Source organism: Aethina tumida, chromosome 1, assembly GCF_024364675.1.
Source record: "Aethina tumida isolate Nest 87 chromosome 1, icAetTumi1.1, whole genome shotgun sequence".
NCBI classification, from domain to species: domain Eukaryota; kingdom Metazoa; phylum Arthropoda; class Insecta; order Coleoptera; family Nitidulidae; genus Aethina; species Aethina tumida.
The window spans coordinates 68,725,498-68,746,010 of NC_065435.1; the positions used below are offsets into that span (position 1 = coordinate 68,725,498).

Here is a 20,513-nt window from a genome sequence, read left to right on the forward strand (position 1 = left end):
GAAGGGTAATATCTTGTAAAATCGACGATTAAACAAGCAATAATAGATTTATATTAAATTTTAATGAATAATTTTTATTTTTAAATATGCTTCTTCGCGCCAATTTGTTTAATTCAAGTAAATCTTGAATTTCTATTTGGTTACAACTTTCGCGCATGCGCTTTAAGGTCAGACAATTGTTTCGGTGGTAGGAGAGCTGAGGCGTGCCTCTAGCCAATTAGATAACTCTTAATATCGACACAAATGAAGTTCCCGAATATTGACGATTTTTCAGTCTCCTTGGTCGTGTGTTCTTGGTCGATTCAGTCGTGGAAAGGTTTTTAATAGTGCATCTCTTTTTTATTACGATATGGCGTCAATCGGTAATAACACGAAAGAATTTGTTAACACAAGAAAGGTCATTGACGTGGTGGAGTGTTTGTTTAAACCATACCATTCCTAATTTGAACATGGGACAAAAGAACGCGGGATTTACTAAATCTTGATACGATATATTTGATTGGCTAACGATTTAGTCTATTTTCTATTATATAGTCTAATCTAAACTATGAATAATTGTAATATGTAAAATTATGTAAAAGTGACAACGTTGTTTTTATATATGAAAATCAGCAAACATGAATTTTAGGACATGATGACGAAGATTCTTATACCCACCAAATTGTAACATTAATTAATATATTTTTAATATCTGCAATATGAATTAAATTAAATAAACAAAACCCTACAGAAAAAACAGGAAACTACGTAGTTGTGTGACATTGCCAAACTGACATTTAATACCTAACCTAAAAACCCCTTTCCTGTCTAATCGCCACACCGATCAGATTGTCAGTCGACTTTTAGCTGCAAAACCCGCATAAAATGGCTTTCGGAGATTTGAAAACTGAGAAAGGAGTCCAAGAACTCAACAGCTTCCTTGAAGACAAAAGCTACATCTCTGGGTAAGCTATTATTACCTAATCATTATTCTTAACTTGCAGAACATCTGGACTGATTAAACTTTTTTTATGCAGATACGCTCCCAGCCAGGCCGATATTGATACATTGAACAAGCTCGCTAAGGCACCATCCGCGCAAAACGCTCACGCTTTGCGTTGGTACAACCACATTAAATCTTTTTCTGCTGAAGAACTTAAACAATTTGGTGCTGCCCCAGCTTGTCCATTGAAAGCGGGAGGCACCACCACCGCCCCAGCTAAAGACGATGACGACGACGATGTAGATCTGTTTGGCTCAGACGACGAAGAAGAAAGTGCAGAAGCAGCAAAACTGCGCGAGGAAAGGCTCAAAGCTTACAATGAGAAGAAGTCCAAGAAACCAGAACTTATTGCCAAATCCAGCATTCTTTTGGATGTCAAACCTTGGGATGATGAAACTGATATGAAAGAACTTGAAAAAGCCACCAGGTGATTTTTTCTATGAATACTACCAAATGAGATTATCAATGTGTGGTTTTTAATTTTCAGATCTGTTGAGATGGATGGCCTTATCTGGGGTGCCTCAAAACTTGTGCCAGTTGGTTATGGTATCAACAAATTGCAAATCATGTGTGTCATTGAAGATGCTAAGGTGTCTGTTGATGAATTAGTTGAAAAGATCCAAGAGTTTGAAGATTTTGTACAATCTGTTGATATTGCTGCTTTTAACAAGATTTAATTTTATTGTAATATTGCAATGAATTATATATCTAATTATATGTTTTACATATTTTATTACTGTGTTTTATTAATAATTTTAATTTTTCTCTAATTTCTTCAAATGGCAATTTTCACATTTTTAATTAGAAAAAACAAAAAAACTTGACAAAAACTTATTTTTGATATTGAAATGCTTAATCTTTTTCAATATATATATATATATATATATATATAAGGATAATACATATTTATATTTATCAAATATGTTTTTCAGGAAGTTAAAAGTGATATATTGATATATAATAATAAACATACTTTGTTCCTAAATATTGTAATCATTAAAAAAATACATATACATATGTAACTAATGCAATTGTACAACTTTTTTTTATTTTCATTAATTAATTAGTACATTCTTTAGTATTAATTTTATTCTTAATTTTTTGATTTCAAAAACTTAAGAGAAATATTACAGGATCATAATAATAAATAAATCTAAAGATAGAAATTAGAAATTTTTATTTACACTCACACCTGTAATCTATAAGACATACTTGAGAGCTTTACAAACAGAACAGTCAATTTAAATTATTATTTTAACCACAAACAAAATGGAACAAATTAGACATTCCTTTTAATGGCATCTTCAATTTCACCCATGTATCCTTTGAATTTTTGCCATTGTTCCATGGTCAACATGATACCTTTCTTGCCTGGTTTAAGTTCACCACCAGCATCATAAAATTCTCTGATGTTGACATACCATTTTCCTTTAAATTCGGATAATTTTACGAATCTATTCTTGCCCAGGTCCCAGCTATTTTCATCTTCGCCGGATTTATTCGATGTTGAAGAAGGTTTCGGTTTTTTAGGCGCCGGTCCTCTCTATATATTGAGAAAAAAATTTAACGGTAACGAGTACATAACAATTAAAACCGATACTTACATCCTCTGGACCAGAATCGGAGTCTGAGGATTCTTCCTTCTTGTTTTTCTTTGGCATGATTGCAATTTGTTTTCAGTATATCTTCGACCGGCGAAAAAATATATGCGTTATCTATGAGTTTCGGAAAACAAATGATGTTGGAACATGCGTGCAAACTGCAGGGCGCCAAATATAAATTACGTTAAGTTATATTTACACTATTTTACAATATTTAATTTTACCTTTATTTTGTTACACAAATACCGTTTTCGAGTGAGATATATTTTACAGATTTTTGAGTAATCAAACGGTATGCTTACTTGTTAATAAAATAATAAAAACATACAAAAAAAGTCATCAAATTTGAATAGTCGTAAAAACGCCCCTTAACAAAAGTAGTTCTAACTTAGCCTAACCTTAAAATATACCGCCAAATGTTTTCGTTTAAATAACTGACAGTTGCAAAAAACACTACAAGCATTATTAAAATTGGTAATATATAATATAATTATATTTGCAATCATAACAAATTGTCATTATAGTTAACATGCAACCAATTGAAGTGGCAATTCCTGCATTCTCAACATGGAAAATGATAAACGAAACAGTGCCAGATTTACTCAAGGACTGCAGTGAAATCGGCCTAAAACGCCTGGCGAACATTATACAATCTAAGAAATATTCTAACGTATTTATTTACGAAAGAGATCCGACTTTATCTTATGATTCTTATGAAGACATCATTACGAAATACAAATCATTTACAACATGGCTTTTAGGGCAATTGGTTTATATGATCAGTTGTGATAAAGTGTCCAGAATACATGAATTGATAGTGGATACACAGTTGACAATTTTGGATAATTTATCCAAGACTCACTTACATGTTTATAATGAATTAGCTGATGAGTATAGCAAAACTTTAGATTTACTGGTGCAGACTTACAGGAGTGAAGAAGGACGAGATTTGGAGATTTTTATTCCTTTAGTACCAGGGGAGTTAAGTACTAAGTTAAATTTAAGTCCAAAATTGATCAAAATTGATAATAAAACGATGGCTTTAAATATAATTGAAAAATTGTTTAAAGTTTTTGCATATATTCTAAAACAAAATTTTGAATTTTTTAGTTTTGATTCTTCAACATACAGAAACTTGGATAATCTAGCCTATTTATTGTCTGAAGATAGTTCAGACATAAGAGTTAAAATATTCCAGTTGTATATTGATATATTGGAAAAGAGTCGGTCATATCATGATGACCACAACTATACTATATTGAACAAGATTAATATATTTTCTTCATATTTTGAACAAACAGTCTATGAAATATTTAATAATCAAAACGTCGAACAAATAAGCAATTTTGAACATATACTTATTACATACTTTCAACTTTGCTCTTCTTGCAACAGTGTCCTCATTTCTAATAAGTCAAGATTATGCAGTTATATTTATATGAAAAGTCTGAATGATTTTAGATCTGTACCACCTGAGGTTGTAAAGTCTTGTGTTCTAGCAATGAAAACACCACCATTTGATACCAGCAATTTGGAAAAGGTCAAAGAAATTGTTAAATTAATTGTAGAGCAGCTCAATTTTAATGCATTTTCCTTGTTTAAAAATTTAATAGCAAAAAACTTGTTGGAAATTTTAACGAAAAAACGCAATCCAAGTTTCTTAAATTTGTATGAAGAGTGCCCTTTTATCAGTAATCTCCAAGAACTATTACTACGGAAAATTGTGTTTGTAACTTGTAGAAGTAATTCATGTCAAATAGAGAAATTTTTTAAATTTTTTATCCATGTAACTAATACTTTATTGGAGGTAAAATTGCTGTGTTTGAAGAAGGTTAATCGTTGTGCATTAATGTTTTTTGACGAAAAACGCCTGTTTCTCCCTTTAATTAATATGATTATCCAACACTTTAAGAATTGCAGTGACAAACTCGATCAAAAATTATACTTGAGAACTCTTGTGAATTTTAGTTTTGTCACAAGCTCTGTAAATTTGGATATCATTGTTGCCATAATCTTGTATCCTCATTTGAAACTTGCCACTTTCCATAATGATAATCAGTTCCCAGAAAATTTTATTGGGGTTGCCGATATTAATGAACACAAAAAGTGCATTAAAATGTTGTACGCGATGCTAAATAAAGAAGACTTAGATAAGTCGGTTGCCTTGGAGTTTTTAAACCAGTTTTTGGTAATTTTGTCCAGCGGTTTGGTGTCGAATTTAAATGAATCTCAGGTTGTTGATATTCAACGGATTTACCTAAACATATTAAATTATTTGGTGCAAAAAAATCCACAGCTTGTGCCTTTGGTATGTATGCTGTCTAATTGAATTATAGATTTATCTTTATGATTCTTTTAGGCGTTGGAACAATTGCCGATCATACTGTCGTGGTTTCCAAACGTTGATCAAGTATTTTCATCCGTTTTACCATTACTTGAACATTCCGAAAAGGTGGTTAAAGAAAGCGCCATTAAAACTTTACCAGGTATAATTTGTCAGTCATTGTCCGACTATATAAAAGTATTACACTGGAACGCGCCCGAGGATCGGCTCGTCATACGCTTCCACTGCAGAACATGCCACATTGGTGACAGAAATATCCAAGACTTTCTTGAAGAACATTATCAAGGTATCGTGGAGGCCGTAAATTTTACGAGAAGTCGCTTAGATTTTAACTCCAATATTCCTACCGTGTTTAAACACATCCTGCGACATATTTCAACTGGACCTGCCGAATTGAAAATCGCATCTTTGGATACTCTTCCGCAACTATGTCAGCATGTGATAATGTTTCACACCTCGAGTTCGGCCAAATTTTGGACGGAAACATGCGGCGATACAAACCGGGAGGTCAGGAAGAAGTTTACCAATATTGTTTTCAAAACGCTCAAATGCGCTCAAGTAATTTTTTTATGTTTCAATGTATTTAAGTTAATTGCATTTTATTTGCAGGATCTTCGTACCTTGTCCGAAGACATTAAAAAGGAAAATTTTGAAACGCTGTTTGCGGCTGTTCTCAGATTTACGAAAAAATCACTGCAATTCTCCGATTTGGATTACCAAGACACGCTTTTGGAGACAATAGGCGAAATTGCAAGAGTGAAAACTGAGTTTGTGCAGCAAAATTGTCTCAAAGTACTCATGTACTTTATCATAGTCCCAACATCTAAAATGTCGTTGATTGCCATGAACAAATGTTTTCAACTGGCGAAGTACCACAACGAGACGACTAAGGATATGTTTGTGAAATACAAAAGAGAACTATGCGACATTATTGCACATTTGTGCTGTATCAATCAGGGACTTGTTAACTACAATTTGTCCACGTCATTGGGCAAAGTATCAGTGTTGTTTGGATTCTGCGGGCCAAAAGATTTTGTCTCGCAATGTTCGAGCCATTTGTTGCCGTTTCTCGTCGCCAAAGTCGTCACCATGCCCAAAGTCACAAAACTGATAGAAGAATTCTCTCGATTAATAGATATAGAAACAGCCGAACTGTTGGCAAGTAAATACGGTAACATATTCTTGCACGTATTCTTGCACGATAAAGACAATTTCGACGAGATTTCGAATTACTTGGAACGCACGACTGGCCTCACAGGTCCTAGTCTTAGAAAACGAAACTTCAGAGTAAGCCATTTAGTATGTTCCACAAAAATTATTACAAATAATATTTACAGGTGATATTAAACGAGCTTCTACTGAATTTCTATGAAAAACGCGAAAGAGTCCTGCTCGCCCTGCGGCTCCTATCCATGGAAGATACTGAAAGAACCGGCAACGACATACCTGACTATTTGCAATCGTTGTTTCTCGGCGTCCTCCAGTATTTCGATGTGAAACTGCTGTCGAAAAAGGATACTGTGCTGCTCAGTCTGGCTGAATTGTTCAAATTCATGGGCCCGAAACACATAACGCCGTTAAAGTTCAAGATCATTGCGATGCTGCAAAGCGGTAAATACGGCAGCTCGCCCAAACTGAATTGCGAAGTTTGGTCGGCGTTCATCCACAGTTGCGACGTGGAGTCGCTCGCACCTCAGCTCGCCACCATTTTCGTTTCCATCTTGCCCTACCTCGATTCCTGTAGTGAGAGTGTCAATAATATTTTTAGATATTTGGTCGTCGAAAATGAAAGGCACACCAACGAGTTCATACCCGATTTGTTTTTTGTCAACAATCACAATGTTGATAAGAATGTGCTTAAGAAAATAAAAAGCCACTTAAAGTCATTAGATGAGTTGAGTTTAAAGGAAAAAATTAAACTGTTTCTCAAGTATCTTAAGCACGAGACGAATGAAGTGCGAATCCGTGCCATGGAACACTTGAAGGTGTTTATGGAGCAGAACAGGGAGGAGTTGGATCAAATGATTTTAGGCTATAATGGAATTGACCAAGTAATGGTTGATTTAATTGATCTACTTACGTTGGCTTGCCGAGAGAAAGACGTGGCCTTGAAGTTGGCATGTGGAAATGTTATTGCGGAACTTGGAGCAGTTGAACCCACTCATCTTCCGAGAAGGTGCTTCTGCATCTGTTATAGCTGCTTTAAAACTTTTAATAAACAAGAATTTTGGTTTTAGATATGCTCGTGACAGTAAATCTTTCAATTTCTTCTTACATGAAGACAGCTTCATTAGAAACACATTGAATGAGCTCATTAAAGCTTTACAGACGGAGAAGAATACTCATGTAGGCAACAAAACTTATGTACACAACTCATATAAATCCAATTGTTTTTAGAGTATGGATAGGTTCGCGTTGGCAATTCAGGAAATATTGAAAGTTTTTGAAGTGTCACCGGATGTTAACAGTTCAAGAAATCATGTGTGGAAACAGTTTTCGGAATCTCAACAGGAATTAATGTTGCCTTTACTTTCGTCGCGTTATATGATGGCTCAAATCGAAAATCGGGATTATAATTACCCCATCTACGGTTCACACGTTGGAATGTCTTTCGAATCGTGGCTACACAAGTTAGTATAAAAATAAACGACCGAGAATCTTTATAAGCCTTAACATTTCTTTGTAGTTGGACGTACAGTATGATATTAAATCTCACGGATGAGAAAAAAAATCTTTTACTGGCGTGTATGCCGAGCATGAAACAAGATCATCGTATATTGATTCACTTTCTACCGCACATTCTGCTTCACGCTTTGCTGGAAGGAACTGTTAGATTTACCGAAAATTGTATCGTTGAAGTTCAAGCAGTGACAAATGCATTTAAAAACGTCCAAAAATTGAACGAAAATATTTTAAATGTAAGCATAATCCAACTATAGTTAATATATTTAAAAACATACGATTTTAGCGGAGAACTCTTCCTTTGCCGGGAGCAGAAGTGGTGCATCAAGTCATAACTCCAGAAGAAGTTAAACAACAACAAGCCACAAAAGTGGTGTTCTTGCTATTAGATTTTATAGATCGTTGGCTTCGAGAATGGGATTGGTTAAAAGGACAGTCCGGTAGTAACGACAAGAGCTATCTATGTCTAAAAGTATTATTCCAAATTTTCATTCTTAAACAAGCGATATAATGTTTCTAATGTTTGTTTCAGAACTTCCAAAAGAAGTTTTGCAAGTTGCATTTGGCAAGATGCAATTATCATAGCGGAGAATATCCGAGGGCGTTAATGTATCTGGAAGATTATATAACAACGAATCCAGAACAAAAGGACAATCATCTATCTTTTCTAGCCGAGGTAAATATTTAACTTTCCTTGACGTCTAAACAAATAGTTTTTTTTAGATTTACGCTCAACTAGACGAGCCGGATGGAGTCGCTGGTGTGACAGCGTTAAGACAAAAAGAACCATCAGTGGAAGAGCGAATTTTAGCATTGGAAGTTTCTGGAAAATTGGCTGACGTCGCAGCTTGTTACGAAAGAATGACACCCCCACTAAAACTGCATCACCTACAAGTACCCATGTGAAATGATAATTTAAATAATTGCAAAATTAAATCTAATTGTTTCAGGGTTTGATACAATGCTATTTGGATCTGGACAACGTGAATACGGCCTTAAATTTCGCCCAGGGTGCTATTGATTTGCAGCCCGAATTTGGCAACATGCTTTTGGAAATGCAAGCTGAGCCTATGTGGCGTCTGGGTCGTTACGATGAACTCGAAAACTTTCTGAAGAAACCAGACCTACTGGCCAACAATAGTTGGGGTGTGAAAGTGGGAAAAGCACTGCTGCACCTCAAGAATGGTTAATTAGCTTTACTTTAACGCTAACTCGTAAAAATAATCGTGGAAAATTGTAGAATCTCGTGATGATTTCAAGAAGGTTTTGGACGAAATCAAACTTCAACAAGTGGAATCGTTGGGAGCAACGGGAAATGAACTTGGTTTATATCAGAGAGGGTACAGTTACATTTCCAAATTGCATGCCATTGCTGAACTTGAACAAATAGAAAAGTGCGTTAATGAATTGATGATCAAACCAAATGATAGGCATTTTGCGGAGTCGGTAGTAAAGAAGTTGTCCATGGAATGGGAATTAAGAATTAAGGTAACTTAAAAATTGTAATGTGAACATTAAATTAGTGAAATTTATTCACATAATTCTCTTTAGGTTGTTCAAGAATCCATTAGAATCATTGAACCATTATTGTGCTTGAGAAGAGTGGCTCTTAATATAGGTAAGAGTCTTGTAGAAGAACAAGCACATGTAGCCGTTCCATTTTTCAACGCTTTATTAGGAGAAACTTGGCTGCTAAGTGCCAAAATTGCGAGATCCGCAGGAGTAAGTTTTGTAAATTTAGTTCATTAACAACATTAATAGAAATTTCCAGGTTCATCAGCAAGCTTACACATATACATTAAAAGCGGAAGAATACGCTCCTCCCAGACTTTTCTTGGAAAAAGCAAAATTGCACTGGTTAAGAGAAGAACATGAAGATGCTCTCACTACATTAAAAAGAGGTTTGGAACTTTTGACACCTGAAGGGAGTATTACACAGTCAAATTTATCTGTTGAACAAAGGTAATTTTATTTAAAAAATATAAAACTATTAAAAATTATTAAATTGTTGAATTAATGTGTGTAATTTAAAGGAAAATATACGCCAAAGCTATGTTACTACAAGCTACCTACAATGATTCAATATCTAACGTGGACACCGAGATCAACGTACAATATTACAGACAATCTTACGACGCTTATAAAGAATGGGAAAAAAATTTGGTAATTCAAGCAAAAATTGTAAACTACCCTCATATGCAATATTCATTTTTCTTAGGTATGTTTGGCGCAATATTACGATCGAATATTTCAATCCCATTCGGACGAGGAGCGAGACACTAAATGCGCCACAATACAACTCCATATGATTAATTATTTCTTGAAATCGTTGCAATACGGTACCGAATACATTTACCAATCGATGCCGAGGATCTTGTCGATTTGGTTCGACTTTGGTACGCGACTTTTGGACGTAACGTCGGCCAATGTAAGGGAGGAGCGCAAGAATATGCTATTTAAGATGACGAAGCTGATAGATGATGCGTTGAAGAAACTCCCTGCGTTTATATTTTTGACCGCCTTTTCACAGATAACGTCTAGGATTTGTCATCCTCAAAAGGAGGTTCATCAAGAATTGAAGGCGATTATTATAAAACTACTTCAACAATATCCACAGCAGTGTTTATGGATGATTATTTCCGTGGTAAAATCGAGTTATTCAATGAGATCGAAACGGTGCATGGAGATTCTGAGCGACCCTGGTTTGAGAACCAACACGATGTCCAAACTAGTCAAAGACTTCACCAGTTTAGCTGAGAAACTCATTGAGTTGTGCAACAAAGAAATTGCTCCTGACGTTCATTCGACTACTGTAAGTCAGTTACTGCGTGCTTTACCCAGGTATCACTACTAAATCAAATTTTACATTTTTAACTAACTAAATTAATCGTTTACAGAATGTTGACAAAAGGCGACTTCAGTGAAATTATGATTCCCACACAAAAGTTTCGCAAGCTGGTATTGCCAAATCCCGATTTTAAAAGTAGTCAACACAACCCATTCCCGAATATTTACGTTCACATTGCGGGAATCGAAGACGAGGTGCAAATCATGCCTAGCTTGCAACGACCTAGAAGAATAACTTTCCGTGGCTCAGATGGAAGAGGGTAAACATTTAATTGGTGTTCATTATATTATTTAAATTCGAATTCATAGGTATATTTATATGTTGAAACCGAAGGACGATTTACGTAAAGACTTTAGACTGATGGAATTTAACGATATAGTCAATCAGCTTTTATCACGGGATCCGGAGTCGAGGCAAAGAAGGTTAAACATTAGGCTTTACTCAGTTGCACCCTTAAATGAGGAGTGCGGACTTATTGAATGGGTCAATAATTTGGTTGGTTTGAGACCCATTTTGATAAATTTATATAAACAAAAAGGTGATTTATTAAAATTGTTTTATTTATTCTAAATAGAGAAATTTTCCAGGAAAGCTAGTAAGAAATAAGGAACTAAACGACCTCAAATGTAATCTTAAGGATTCGTTACAAAAGAAACGGGATGTATTTTTAAACGTCTTGTTACCTAAACATCCACCGGTTTTGGGCGAGTGGTTCAGGAAAACTTTTCCAGATGCGCATAACTGGTTCACTGCCAGGACTGCCTATATTAGAACTACAGCCGTGATGTCGATTGCCGGCTATATTTTAGGATTGGGTGATAGACATGGTGAAAATATACTGTTGGATTCAACATGTGGGGATGTGGTGCATGTAGATTTTAACTGCTTGTTCAATAAAGGTGAAAGTTTCGAATGGCCGGAAAGGGTGCCATTTAGATTGACTCAGAATATGGTATCAGCAATGGGTCCATTAGGAGTTGAGGGTGTTTTCAGAAAATCATGTGCTTGCACCCTAAGAGTGTTGAGAAATAACTCCCATACGTTGATGTCCATTGTTACACCTTTCGTTTATGATCCATTGGTATCTTGGCCCCGGAATGCTGGGGTTAATGCCAACGCAACCGCGGAGAGAACGAACGAACAGGTTAATGATTTCCTAAGTTAATTGTAATATTTGTAAACATATTTTTTTAGGCTGTTGAACATGTTAAAAATATTGAATTACGTCTTCAAGGAGTTATAAAGACTAAAAATAGATCGTTTTCAATTCCACTTTCTGTAGACGGTCAAACAAATAATTTGATAAATGAAGCCATGAGTGTGGATAATTTATGCCAGATGTATATTGGATGGGGACCATATATGTAAAAATTAAGATTATTATGTTGTTTGTTAAAGTAATCAAATATTGCTTATATTTTTGTATTTTTTAAAATAAATATTTACACTTATCATCTTAATCTTCTTTGTTGGGATAATCCATCACAATTTGAATCCTTACATAATTTTTAAAGGCCAATTGTAAATCATTCTGCACAATTTCTGTAATTTGTCTCAGTCTGCCGTCACCTGCCCCCGCCACTAATTTTGATACCCTCTCTGATGGAGCTTTTACCAAAACAACACAAGAAATTTTACCTAAAAGAAAATAAATGTATTTATGTTTTTAACTTATATAACTTAACATTACCAGTTTCATTAACTTCATAAAATTCAAGTGTGGGTTTTAAAATATATGGAATTTCTTGTGGTAGAAAATTGAGAAGCTGTGCTTGAACAGCTTTAATTATTAATGATTCAGGTGCCTCATTAGTCCACATTTCAGGTGGAAACAACCATTTGTTTGGTTTTGCCTGATTTATTAAATAATTTTTAACTTCTCTTATTCCATTTCCTAAAATTTATCTTATACAAAAATACAAAATATGTAATTAATAACATACCCATCAATGATGAAACCATAAATATGTCTTTGAAGTATGGCCAGCCTCTTTTATCAGTTTTAATTTTTGTGGACATTTTACTATTTGGTTTTCCGTCTAAACAATTTTCAGTTAGCAGTCTAGTTAAATCTAAAAGTTTTCTTTTTGACTTTAGTAGGTCAACCTATGAAATATGTATTTATTAAGTAAATAAATTAATCTATTTTAGTTATACCTTATTTAATACCAAAAAACTGGGTGTATTTTTATGTGATTCTAATGATTTGATAACTTTAATATCCAAGACTTCTCTTGTGTAAGCATCAGAAGCATCATGAATAACTCCAATTATGTCAGCTTCTTGTAGACTTGATTTGCAATCTTTAGTAAATGATTTCTCTAAATTAAATCTGTAATAGTGAAATATTTATCAATTGATAAGTTTATTGACACGTTGTGTTATACTTTTTTAGTTCCCTATCATTAACTAATCCAGGTGTGTCCAAAAAGACAATCTGTGCATCATCACTAGTGAATATTGCCGATGACTTATGTCTAGTAGTGTGAACCCTTCTTGATGTAGGGCAAACCTTAAATATATTGATATGATCATACTTTAAATAATGTTTTCCTCCATATTTCTACCTTTCGGTCCATTAAATGGTTAATAAAAGTGCTTTTCCCTGCATTCGGCTTTCCAATTATTGCAACTTTTAATAATCTCTCAGGATTGACAATTGTTGAATTCACTAATTGTTGAACTTCTGTAGTACATAATCGTTTTTGTGTTAATTGTAATATCTGAATATTATGTTGCGTTAATATTTTAAAAAACATTTTGCAATGTTGAAATTTAAGGTTATATAACATAACCTAACTAACATAATTTAGACATACAATTCTGTGTACATGTAAATTGGGTTGCGTCTTACTTTTTATGAATTTTCAATAAATATTTTTTAATAAATATTCACAATTTGAGATTAACTACTTTTATAAAACGATTTTAATAAATTTTATAATAATAATGTAAAAGGTTGTACTAAAATACAAAAACTCCATTACAATATAAGCTTTATTGGATGTATATTAGGCAAAATAATTAAAAATACATAGATATAAATAAAGACCTAAGATACATATCACACATCAGACCAGCCTCATTAGCTTTAGATTCATCCAAGTTATTAATCATCATCACCCAAAGTATATGAAGAATCTGGAACAGCAAGAATAAAACCAATAAATGCAACAAATTCAGAAATTTATAATAGTATAGTATAACATGTAATTAAATTATTTACCAATATTAACAATTAGTCAAATGCAAACCAGATGAGAATACTTTGAAAACAATCAATCTTCTGAAAAAATTGTTTACTACATTATTTTTCTCATCTAGCCGCAGTTATACAATTAAAAGTGACCCAAAAAAAACAGTTATACCTAATTACTAATTAAAGAGACTACCGAAATGCACGTCTACAATCAGAACGGTGTTTAACGCTTGACGCGCCCTATTACCGTCAGAATTGTCGGCCGCGGTGGCATCCTCGTCCCCCGACGACTCGTTTGGCACGTGTCGGATGACGCGAGTCTCCACCGTCATGTCCAATGTCATGCGGATATCTAAAACCATGAAACCGACCGTGATGAGCAACGGCAACCGAAATCGACTCGCCCACGCCAAATTCAGCAGGAACATCAAGGGCTTCATGGTTCAACTGCTGATAGTCAGACCTACAACAAATGTTTTTGTTGATTTCATATTTTAAAGAAATTATAATGTGATATATGCGTGAAATTTCATTATAAGGTACATATATTTGAACGACTACAATATATATATATATATATATATATATATATATATATATATATATATATATATTATATTATATTATATTATATTATATTATATATATATATATATATATATATATATATATATATACATAAATATTTTATGTAGAATTATCAATATTAAATAGTTAATAGTATATATACAAAACTGTAAATGAATGTATATGGTGTAACTTAAATGAAGGAAAAGGATGTAAAATAAAGTCAAATTTTTAAATGCTCAGTAATATATGTATTAATAATAATAGAGACATACTATAGTGTCAAACATTTTAAACAAACTTTACAAAAATAGAAAATTAGAGTATAAAATTTGGTCCATAATGTTGCCAAAAAAGTTAATGATTATTTATTATATATAACATTTTACTTTTTTAATAAATATATAACTTTTTTGGAACATTATTTCCATATAAAAATAATCTATACCAACATGCAAAGTTAATATTACCAATAATATAAATGTAAAATTATAACAGGTGTTTTTAAACTACCAACCCCAAATATACAATTAATTAAAATTACATTTATAATAGTTTTGATATAATATGGAACCAAATACCAATAATTAAATTTTGATATAAATTTTATTCTTTTATCTGTTGGGAGAAAGGAGGAACATTCTTGACCGTCTCCAGACAGGTCTTTCTCAACTCCCACTCGGCATCGAAATAATCAATCGTAGTGCCGGATTCGTAATCGTCCTTCAGCAAAATCTCGATAAACTTGGAGACGGTTTGTTTGGTCGTCAAAATATTGGCCTTCCCATCCGTGAACATCTTCCTAACTTCTGCATTGGAGGCATTCTCGGCCACAGAGTTGTACATGTCGGTGTCGACCGGCCCGGGGGAGTAATTCAATACGGTAACGATCGGTGTTGGATTTTCCAGGGCCACGACCCTAAAGTACTGATCGCGGGCCGCCTTCATTGTACCATACATTGCCATGTCTTTGAACGGTAACCGGCCGCACAGCGATGTGATGTTAACCAACACAAGGCGTTTGATGCGACGACGCAACTTGGTAACAAAGGCGGAGGTCAGGAGGGTGGCGGAGACGAAATTGATGTCAAAGTGTTTGCGCCACTCTTGCGGATCGTCCAAAGACACGGCCTCTTTCAAATTACCCACCGTCCCTGCGTTATGAACGAGGTAAGCACTGTTGAATTCGTCCATATTTATATCGGACAAAACGTGATCTAATGTGTCGTTGAAGGGAGTTATACCGGGGTTAGCCAGATCGTTGTTTATGACGGTGACGTTGGAGGACGGAAGTGACGAATTGGCCTGGACTAAAAGACTTTTTGTTTCCTCCAAGGCTTTTACGTCCCGAGCCAGCAGGATAAATTTCGAGGCAGGATTGCACCGCGACGCAAAATCAACGGCGATTTGTCGACCAATGCCACGCGACGCACCCGTTATACAAACCAGGATCGGCTTAGACCAATCCAACGTGAAATCGTCATACTTTTTTTCGTACTCCATAACGTGTACGTATTTTAATTGAAAGACTAACAGTAATAGGAAACTAGAGATAAATAATATTCAGATGTGACCCGATTACGTACGTTGTTGGGGTCTAGGGCGAGCGATTGTCCTCTGCCTCAGCAACGCTTACGCTACCATCATTTTCCGAATCATCGTCGTCGTTAGTCAGTTGATCGTACTTCACCAGTTCGACCACCTCGCCTTGGCTGATGGCCTGTCGTTCGGGATATAGGGCGCGGACAATGTGCGAAGTAGTGACCGGCGCGTCGAGTTCGAGGGTTTCTTCGCTATCGTAGTGAGCGTCAGCGAGTAGCAGTTGTTGCATACAAGCTTCCCTCTTGGCGGCCAACTGCTTCAGGACGTCCGGATCCGAACGGATCTTGCGCAATTTCTCCTCTGGAACACAATAATAAATCAATTTTTAAAATTGTAGATGACGTAGATGAATCTGGTATCATATTTTATCTTTAGATATATTTTGAAGAAATTTATGATGAAAAGCGTTATACTTTCATGCTTGTCTATTTCAAATTTATATTTCTTACAAAAAATAATATATTTATATGTCTAACAGTGGTGGCAAAAACAATGGAATATTTCAGCTGTCCTTTGGAGTGACGAAAGTATACTTAATTTGTTTAGTTCGGATGGAACAAGCTTTGTGAGACGGCTAGTGTAGTAACAATGCTATTTTGGGGATACTTTCTTCGATCCAAATTTGGACCCTTGATTCAAGTAGAGGGTAAAATGGATAGTTTTCTTTACAGGGACATACTGGAAAACATCATGTTTCCATTTGCCAAGAAAGAGATGCCTCTTCAATAGACATTTCAGCAGGACAACGATCCCAATCGCTCGTTTAAAATTATTAAAGAATGGTTTCATGAGCAGTGGCAACAAATTCCTGCTGAGACATTGCAGAGATTGCTGGATTATATGCCTAAAAGATGCCAAACAATGATAGAAGTCAAACGTTACACCAAAAAATATTAAAATATTTGAGTTATTGTTAATTTTTTATGAATATTAATAAAATATTATAGAAACATAAAACATGTGTTGTATTTTTATTTTTTATAATTTTCTAATTTTATATAATTATATTTCTTGTAATTACAAAAACAATATTGCTTTCAATTATATTTCAAAAAAATTTGTGTATGGAGAATATTATCCATTTCTAATTTATAGTTTTTATCACTAATGTTCTATAATTTATTAAAATTTTATTTTATAAAAAATAAAAAATATTTTGAATAATTTTGAGATACGAAAATTTTTTCATTATTACATTTGTTTAATAATTATATTTTACTATATATCTAAATTTAATTAATTAAATTTTTACAATTTATGAAAACATTTCATAAAAAAATAAAAAATTATCTTTAATTTTACTTATTTTGTAAATTAAAGCTGAAATTATTATTTAGATTTAGAAGGTGTACATGAAAACAATTATATTGTTTGAAATTAATTATTGAAATTAAAATTTATATTGTTTAATTAATGTAAATTTAACCTTCAAATCAAAACAAAATCCACCTCTTTGATTATTGTTCAAAAATCTAGAGCTTGTATAAATTCAAAACAAATATAATCGTTTTTTTTTTAAAAAAAAAACTTAAATACGTATGAATATTAATAACAATAATAATAATTCATAAAATAAGCAACATTTTCGAGTTGAAACCTTCAACCAGTTTATCGTTTTCAATTTCAAAGCAATGCTTTTGTAAAACTAATATAGGCAATACTTTTGATATGCACATTTAAATCACAGTTAAATGATAACTAATAATTACCGAATTTGTTACAATCAGAGAACAAAAGGTAATACGTATAAATATTAAATGAACTGAACCGGAACAATGTAAAATATTTACTACATATCCAACTGGATAAACAAATAATGTTTGTTTAAGAATATTGCTTCTTACCAAGAACAGCCAAGTATTCTTCGGAATCGGGTAGTCTGTCGTCTTGACACGGTGAGAAATTATCCTCGAAATTTAGAGTTACTGGAGTTTCCGAAATTATGACATCTGTCTGACAATTCGCCCACGGATCCATATTGGTGTTTTTTTATGCAGCTGACAAACGACTGAAAACTGGTTTGTGTACATTTGACCTACTAAGGGATAAATTATCGACTTTTCATAAATATTTACTATTTTAAATAAATAAAACACGTCACATAATAAATAAATAATAAAATGAAAACATACAACAATAGTATTTATAAAAGCGCAAATTGCTAGTGAAATTTTATTACTTTAGTCAGTCACCATAAACTTGTCATTGAAATGTCAAAAATATGCAATAAATGTAAACAGTAGGTGGTTTATTTGCGAGATAAATCCCATTTTATAAACAACAATATCATCATGGAAATAACAGACATATCACAATTGGCTAATCTGTTAAGGCCAGCAAGTAAAGAAGTCTTTTGTGGCAAGGGTAAACTATGTCTGTCGATTAACTACTTGAATAAACTTAACACCCTATTGGACGAAATAGCCTTGAATGGGGATATGAGCTCTTCATTTCATACTCTGCAATCCACAAATAATACAGTTAATCAAAGAGATGTGCAGTTTCTAGAAGAATTACTTCAGAGGACGGCCAGTTTGAAAATAGTGCCAGATATAGTGAACAATGAATGTAATATTGATATAAGTAAATTCAAGAATTTGAGGAATTTAGAAGTACAAAAATTAAATACTAAGACACTGTTAGGAATTCAGAAGTTGAGATGTCAGTTAAAAAGGATTACTTTCACCCGTTCAGTGAACAGCATTGCAGAAATTCTGGATAAATGTGCTGCTGACAACACTAACCGTTTCACATGGAGTGAATTGAAACAAGCCAGTTTTACACAAAATAAATTAGTGGAAATTGATGATAGTTTTGAATGTACCCCATGGTTACATACTCTGGATTTAAGTCACAATGAACTAACAGATGTTTCTTTATTGAGTTGTCTACCTAACTTGAAACATTTGAATTTGTCATACAACAAACTGGAAAGTGTGCCATTGTTCAGAGGCCTGATTTGCACAAGATTGCAGGTATGTTTTAAATTTTTTATCTCATAATATGCTGTGCATGCTGTGCTTTTATCTTTATTCATTTAAAATTTAATTTTGGTTGTGAATGTGTATGAAAATACTAAAGTTTTCATTTAATTTCAGAGTCTGATTCTGAAACATAATTTTATTGAGGACATTGGTGCTTTGTCACATGTGATTAATATTGTACAGGTGGATTTAAGCCAAAACTGCGTTTTGGATCATAAATCTCTGCTGGCTGTCTCTCATTTAGTCTCTCTACAAATGCTGAATCTACAGGGCAACCCATTGAGTTACCACCCCCATCATAGGAATATTGCTTGTAATTACCTGAATAAAAATACGGCAACTACACGTTTCTCATTGGACGGCGTCGCCCTTTCAAATTCAGAAAAGTCTTTGGTGGGTACGCTTTATCCGATAAAACAAAAATCCATGTCTTCCTCTCACAACTCCTCGGAGGAAGGTAATCTAAATTCGATATCGGAAAGAAGTCGCAGAGTTAGAAACGTCACCATCGAAGACGATTCGTTCATCAAGGAAGAAGTACCAGTTGCTGTAAGTCCCAGCACGAATTCGTTTCAGCATCTGACAATAAAGAAGCACGTGGAACAACTGAGAGGCGAATACGGCGAATCTTGGTTGCACAGGGAGTCCGGTTTAATGGTACAGGACGTCTTGGGTTTGGAAAAAAAACAGGTGCCTTATTCATCCACCCCCTACGAGTCTGCCATCGATCATTTAGACGTTCGTGATGATATATCCGAAATTAAATCGGACAACCTGGTTTTTGAGACGGCCAACGACCAATCGTTGGAAAACGCCGAAGTAGCACCACCACCAGCGTCAGAGCCTGCCGATTCTGACGTGTCTGATGGTGAGGATGTTTACCTGGGCGGAGAAGAGAGCATTTATTTGGCGAAAATAATCGATGGGGATGAGGTGCTTGTGGTCGTTACTCAGAGTCACATATCGGAAAGGGACTGCACGACAAGCAAGGAACGGGCGAGGTGGCACGTAAACACGGTTTTAACTTGTGAATATTTTGAGGAATCTAAGACAATAGTTAAAGTGACTTTTAATACGATAAGGCGGGACAGAAAGCAGAGATTGTACGAATTGGAAGAAGATGAAGCTAGAAATCTTGTTAATTCGATTAAAGATAAAATCGCGAGTCAAGAACCTCCAGAAATTAAACTAATTAATTATAAATGTATGAAATGCTCGGAAACATTTAGTAAAAATAAAATTGAAACGTTAGTCGAACAACCTGCTGTTAATTGTGTTAAATGCGATAGTAATATGGTTATTACTGTAGAATAAAATTTCTGTCTTAACAAAATAAATGCAAAGGGCTGTGAATGTCGTGACTGAAATATTTTGTTACGCATGTTCAAATATTATGTTATAAATGCAGCTTGCTTTACATACGCTTCGTCGTCTATTTAGATTATTTTATCGTGTATCAATAGATTTTTTTAATATGTTGTATGTGTTCAGATTTTGTATCATATTTTAAAACTAGTACTAAAAGTAACAATTTTAGAATGTGTGTAAAATAAGACTGAAACACATAGATATTTATGTCTTAAACCCAGTTTTATTGTTTAAACTTTATGTTCTGTAAGCACAAATGAAATAGTTTTATATTATGTAAATTTATTTATACAATGTACTATGATATATATTAATAAATATTTATTTTATACTATT

The 20,513-nt window shown here is 33.8% G+C and overlaps 7 protein-coding genes across 8 annotated transcripts; 3 read left to right on the top strand and 4 right to left on the bottom strand.

Annotated features, from left to right (window-relative positions):
* The first annotated feature begins 783 nt into the window (after nt 1–783).
* On the top strand, nt 784–1,715 carry LOC109599912 (elongation factor 1-beta'). The gene is made up of 3 exons (XM_020015967.2): nt 784–944; nt 1,017–1,409; nt 1,470–1,715. The coding sequence occupies exons 1-3, from the start codon at nt 865–867 to the stop codon at nt 1,657–1,659; spliced, it is 663 nt and encodes a 220-aa protein (XP_019871526.1). The 5' UTR covers nt 784–864; the 3' UTR covers nt 1,660–1,715.
* A 429-nt stretch (nt 1,716–2,144) lies between these two features.
* LOC109600235 (RNA polymerase II transcriptional coactivator) lies at nt 2,145–2,738 on the bottom strand. The gene is made up of 2 exons (XM_020016365.2): nt 2,587–2,738; nt 2,145–2,525 (listed from the first exon to the last, which is right to left on the bottom strand). The coding sequence occupies exons 1-2, from the start codon at nt 2,641–2,643 to the stop codon at nt 2,262–2,264; spliced, it is 321 nt and encodes a 106-aa protein (XP_019871924.1). The 5' UTR covers nt 2,644–2,738; the 3' UTR covers nt 2,145–2,261.
* A 255-nt stretch (nt 2,739–2,993) lies between these two features.
* Nucleotides 2,994–11,908, top strand: LOC109600389 (serine/threonine-protein kinase ATR). Of its 2 annotated transcripts, XM_020016538.2 has the most exons (21): nt 2,994–3,057; nt 3,108–4,891; nt 4,943–5,485; nt 5,537–6,214; nt 6,265–7,103; nt 7,165–7,273; nt 7,325–7,557; nt 7,614–7,845; nt 7,896–8,081; nt 8,142–8,285; nt 8,333–8,503; nt 8,560–8,794; nt 8,850–9,097; nt 9,161–9,331; nt 9,381–9,571; nt 9,643–9,772; nt 9,828–10,450; nt 10,507–10,716; nt 10,766–10,995; nt 11,045–11,601; nt 11,652–11,908. In XM_020016538.2, exons 2-21 carry the CDS (start codon nt 3,113–3,115, stop codon nt 11,823–11,825), a joined length of 7,683 nt encoding a protein of 2,560 aa, XP_019872097.2. In that variant the 5' UTR covers nt 2,994–3,057; nt 3,108–3,112; the 3' UTR covers nt 11,826–11,908. The 2 variants fall into 2 exon arrangements, with proteins under 2 accessions (XP_019872097.2, XP_049825317.1); XM_049969360.1 differs by lacking the exons at nt 10,766–10,995; nt 11,045–11,601; nt 11,652–11,908 and having other exon boundaries at nt 9,828–10,421; nt 10,507–10,668.
* Nucleotides 11,866–13,238, bottom strand: LOC109600400 (GTPase Era, mitochondrial). Its single transcript, XM_020016550.2, has 6 exons — nt 13,025–13,238; nt 12,845–12,969; nt 12,615–12,789; nt 12,401–12,563; nt 12,148–12,351; nt 11,866–12,095 (listed from the first exon to the last, which is right to left on the bottom strand). Exons 1-6 carry the CDS (start codon nt 13,214–13,216, stop codon nt 11,914–11,916), a joined length of 1,041 nt encoding a protein of 346 aa, XP_019872109.2. The 5' UTR covers nt 13,217–13,238; the 3' UTR covers nt 11,866–11,913.
* Nucleotides 13,239–13,977: 739 nt separating this feature from the next.
* On the bottom strand, nt 13,978–17,865 carry LOC109599576 (coiled-coil domain-containing protein 32). The gene is made up of 3 exons (XM_020015588.2): nt 17,670–17,865; nt 15,810–16,125; nt 13,978–14,119 (listed from the first exon to the last, which is right to left on the bottom strand). The coding sequence occupies exons 1-2, from the start codon at nt 17,800–17,802 to the stop codon at nt 15,821–15,823; spliced, it is 438 nt and encodes a 145-aa protein (XP_019871147.1). The 5' UTR covers nt 17,803–17,865; the 3' UTR covers nt 13,978–14,119; nt 15,810–15,820.
* LOC109599947 (sepiapterin reductase) lies at nt 14,482–15,726 on the bottom strand. Its single transcript, XM_049970410.1, has one exon. It carries the CDS (start codon nt 15,724–15,726, stop codon nt 14,830–14,832), a length of 897 nt encoding a protein of 298 aa, XP_049826367.1. The 3' UTR covers nt 14,482–14,829.
* An 86-nt stretch (nt 17,866–17,951) lies between the features above and the next one.
* Nucleotides 17,952–20,508, top strand: LOC109600373 (serine/threonine-protein kinase 11-interacting protein). Its single transcript, XM_020016521.2, has 2 exons — nt 17,952–18,800; nt 18,924–20,508. The coding sequence occupies exons 1-2, from the start codon at nt 18,117–18,119 to the stop codon at nt 20,121–20,123; spliced, it is 1,884 nt and encodes a 627-aa protein (XP_019872080.1). The 5' UTR covers nt 17,952–18,116; the 3' UTR covers nt 20,124–20,508.
* Nucleotides 20,509–20,513: the final 5 nt, after the last annotated feature.

Bases quoted from the DNA above. Each gene is read 5' to 3' on its own strand.
- LOC109599912 (XM_020015967.2), top strand. From the start codon at position 865: ATGGCTTTCGGAGATTTGAAAACTGAGAAAGGAGTCCAAGAACTCAAC. The intron at 945-1,016 runs GTAAGCTATTAT...TTTTTTATGCAG, and splicing joins GACAAAAGCTACATCTCTGG to ATACGCTCCCAGCCAGGCCG. The intron at 1,410-1,469 runs GTGATTTTTTCT...TTTAATTTTCAG, and splicing joins GAACTTGAAAAAGCCACCAG to ATCTGTTGAGATGGATGGCC.
- LOC109600235 (XM_020016365.2), bottom strand. From the start codon at position 2,643: ATGCCAAAGAAAAACAAGAAGGAAGAATCCTCAGACTCCGATTCTGGT. The intron at 2,526-2,586 runs GTAAGTATCGGT...CTCAATATATAG, and splicing joins CCGATTCTGGTCCAGAGGAT to AGAGGACCGGCGCCTAAAAA.
- LOC109600389 (XM_020016538.2), top strand. From the start codon at position 3,113: ATGCAACCAATTGAAGTGGCAATTCCTGCATTCTCAACATGGAAAATG. The intron at 8,286-8,332 runs GTAAATATTTAA...AGTTTTTTTTAG, and splicing joins ATCTATCTTTTCTAGCCGAG to ATTTACGCTCAACTAGACGA. The intron at 9,572-9,642 runs GTAATTTTATTT...TGTAATTTAAAG, and splicing joins AATTTATCTGTTGAACAAAG to GAAAATATACGCCAAAGCTA.
- LOC109600400 (XM_020016550.2), bottom strand. From the start codon at position 13,216: ATGTTTTTTAAAATATTAACGCAACATAATATTCAGATATTACAATTA. The intron at 12,790-12,844 runs GTATAACACAAC...TCACTATTACAG, and splicing joins AATGATAGGGAACTAAAAAA to ATTTAATTTAGAGAAATCAT. The intron at 12,564-12,614 runs GTATAACTAAAA...CATATTTCATAG, and splicing joins GTTTTTTGGTATTAAATAAG to GTTGACCTACTAAAGTCAAA.
- LOC109599947 (XM_049970410.1), bottom strand. From the start codon at position 15,726: ATGGAGTACGAAAAAAAGTATGACGATTTCACGTTGGATTGGTCTAAG.
- LOC109599576 (XM_020015588.2), bottom strand. From the start codon at position 17,802: ATGGATCCGTGGGCGAATTGTCAGACAGATGTCATAATTTCGGAAACT. The intron at 16,126-17,669 runs GTAAGAAGCAAT...ATTGTGTTCCAG, and splicing joins AGAATACTTGGCTGTTCTTG to AGGAGAAATTGCGCAAGATC.
- LOC109600373 (XM_020016521.2), top strand. From the start codon at position 18,117: ATGGAAATAACAGACATATCACAATTGGCTAATCTGTTAAGGCCAGCA. The intron at 18,801-18,923 runs GTATGTTTTAAA...ATTTAATTTCAG, and splicing joins TGATTTGCACAAGATTGCAG to AGTCTGATTCTGAAACATAA.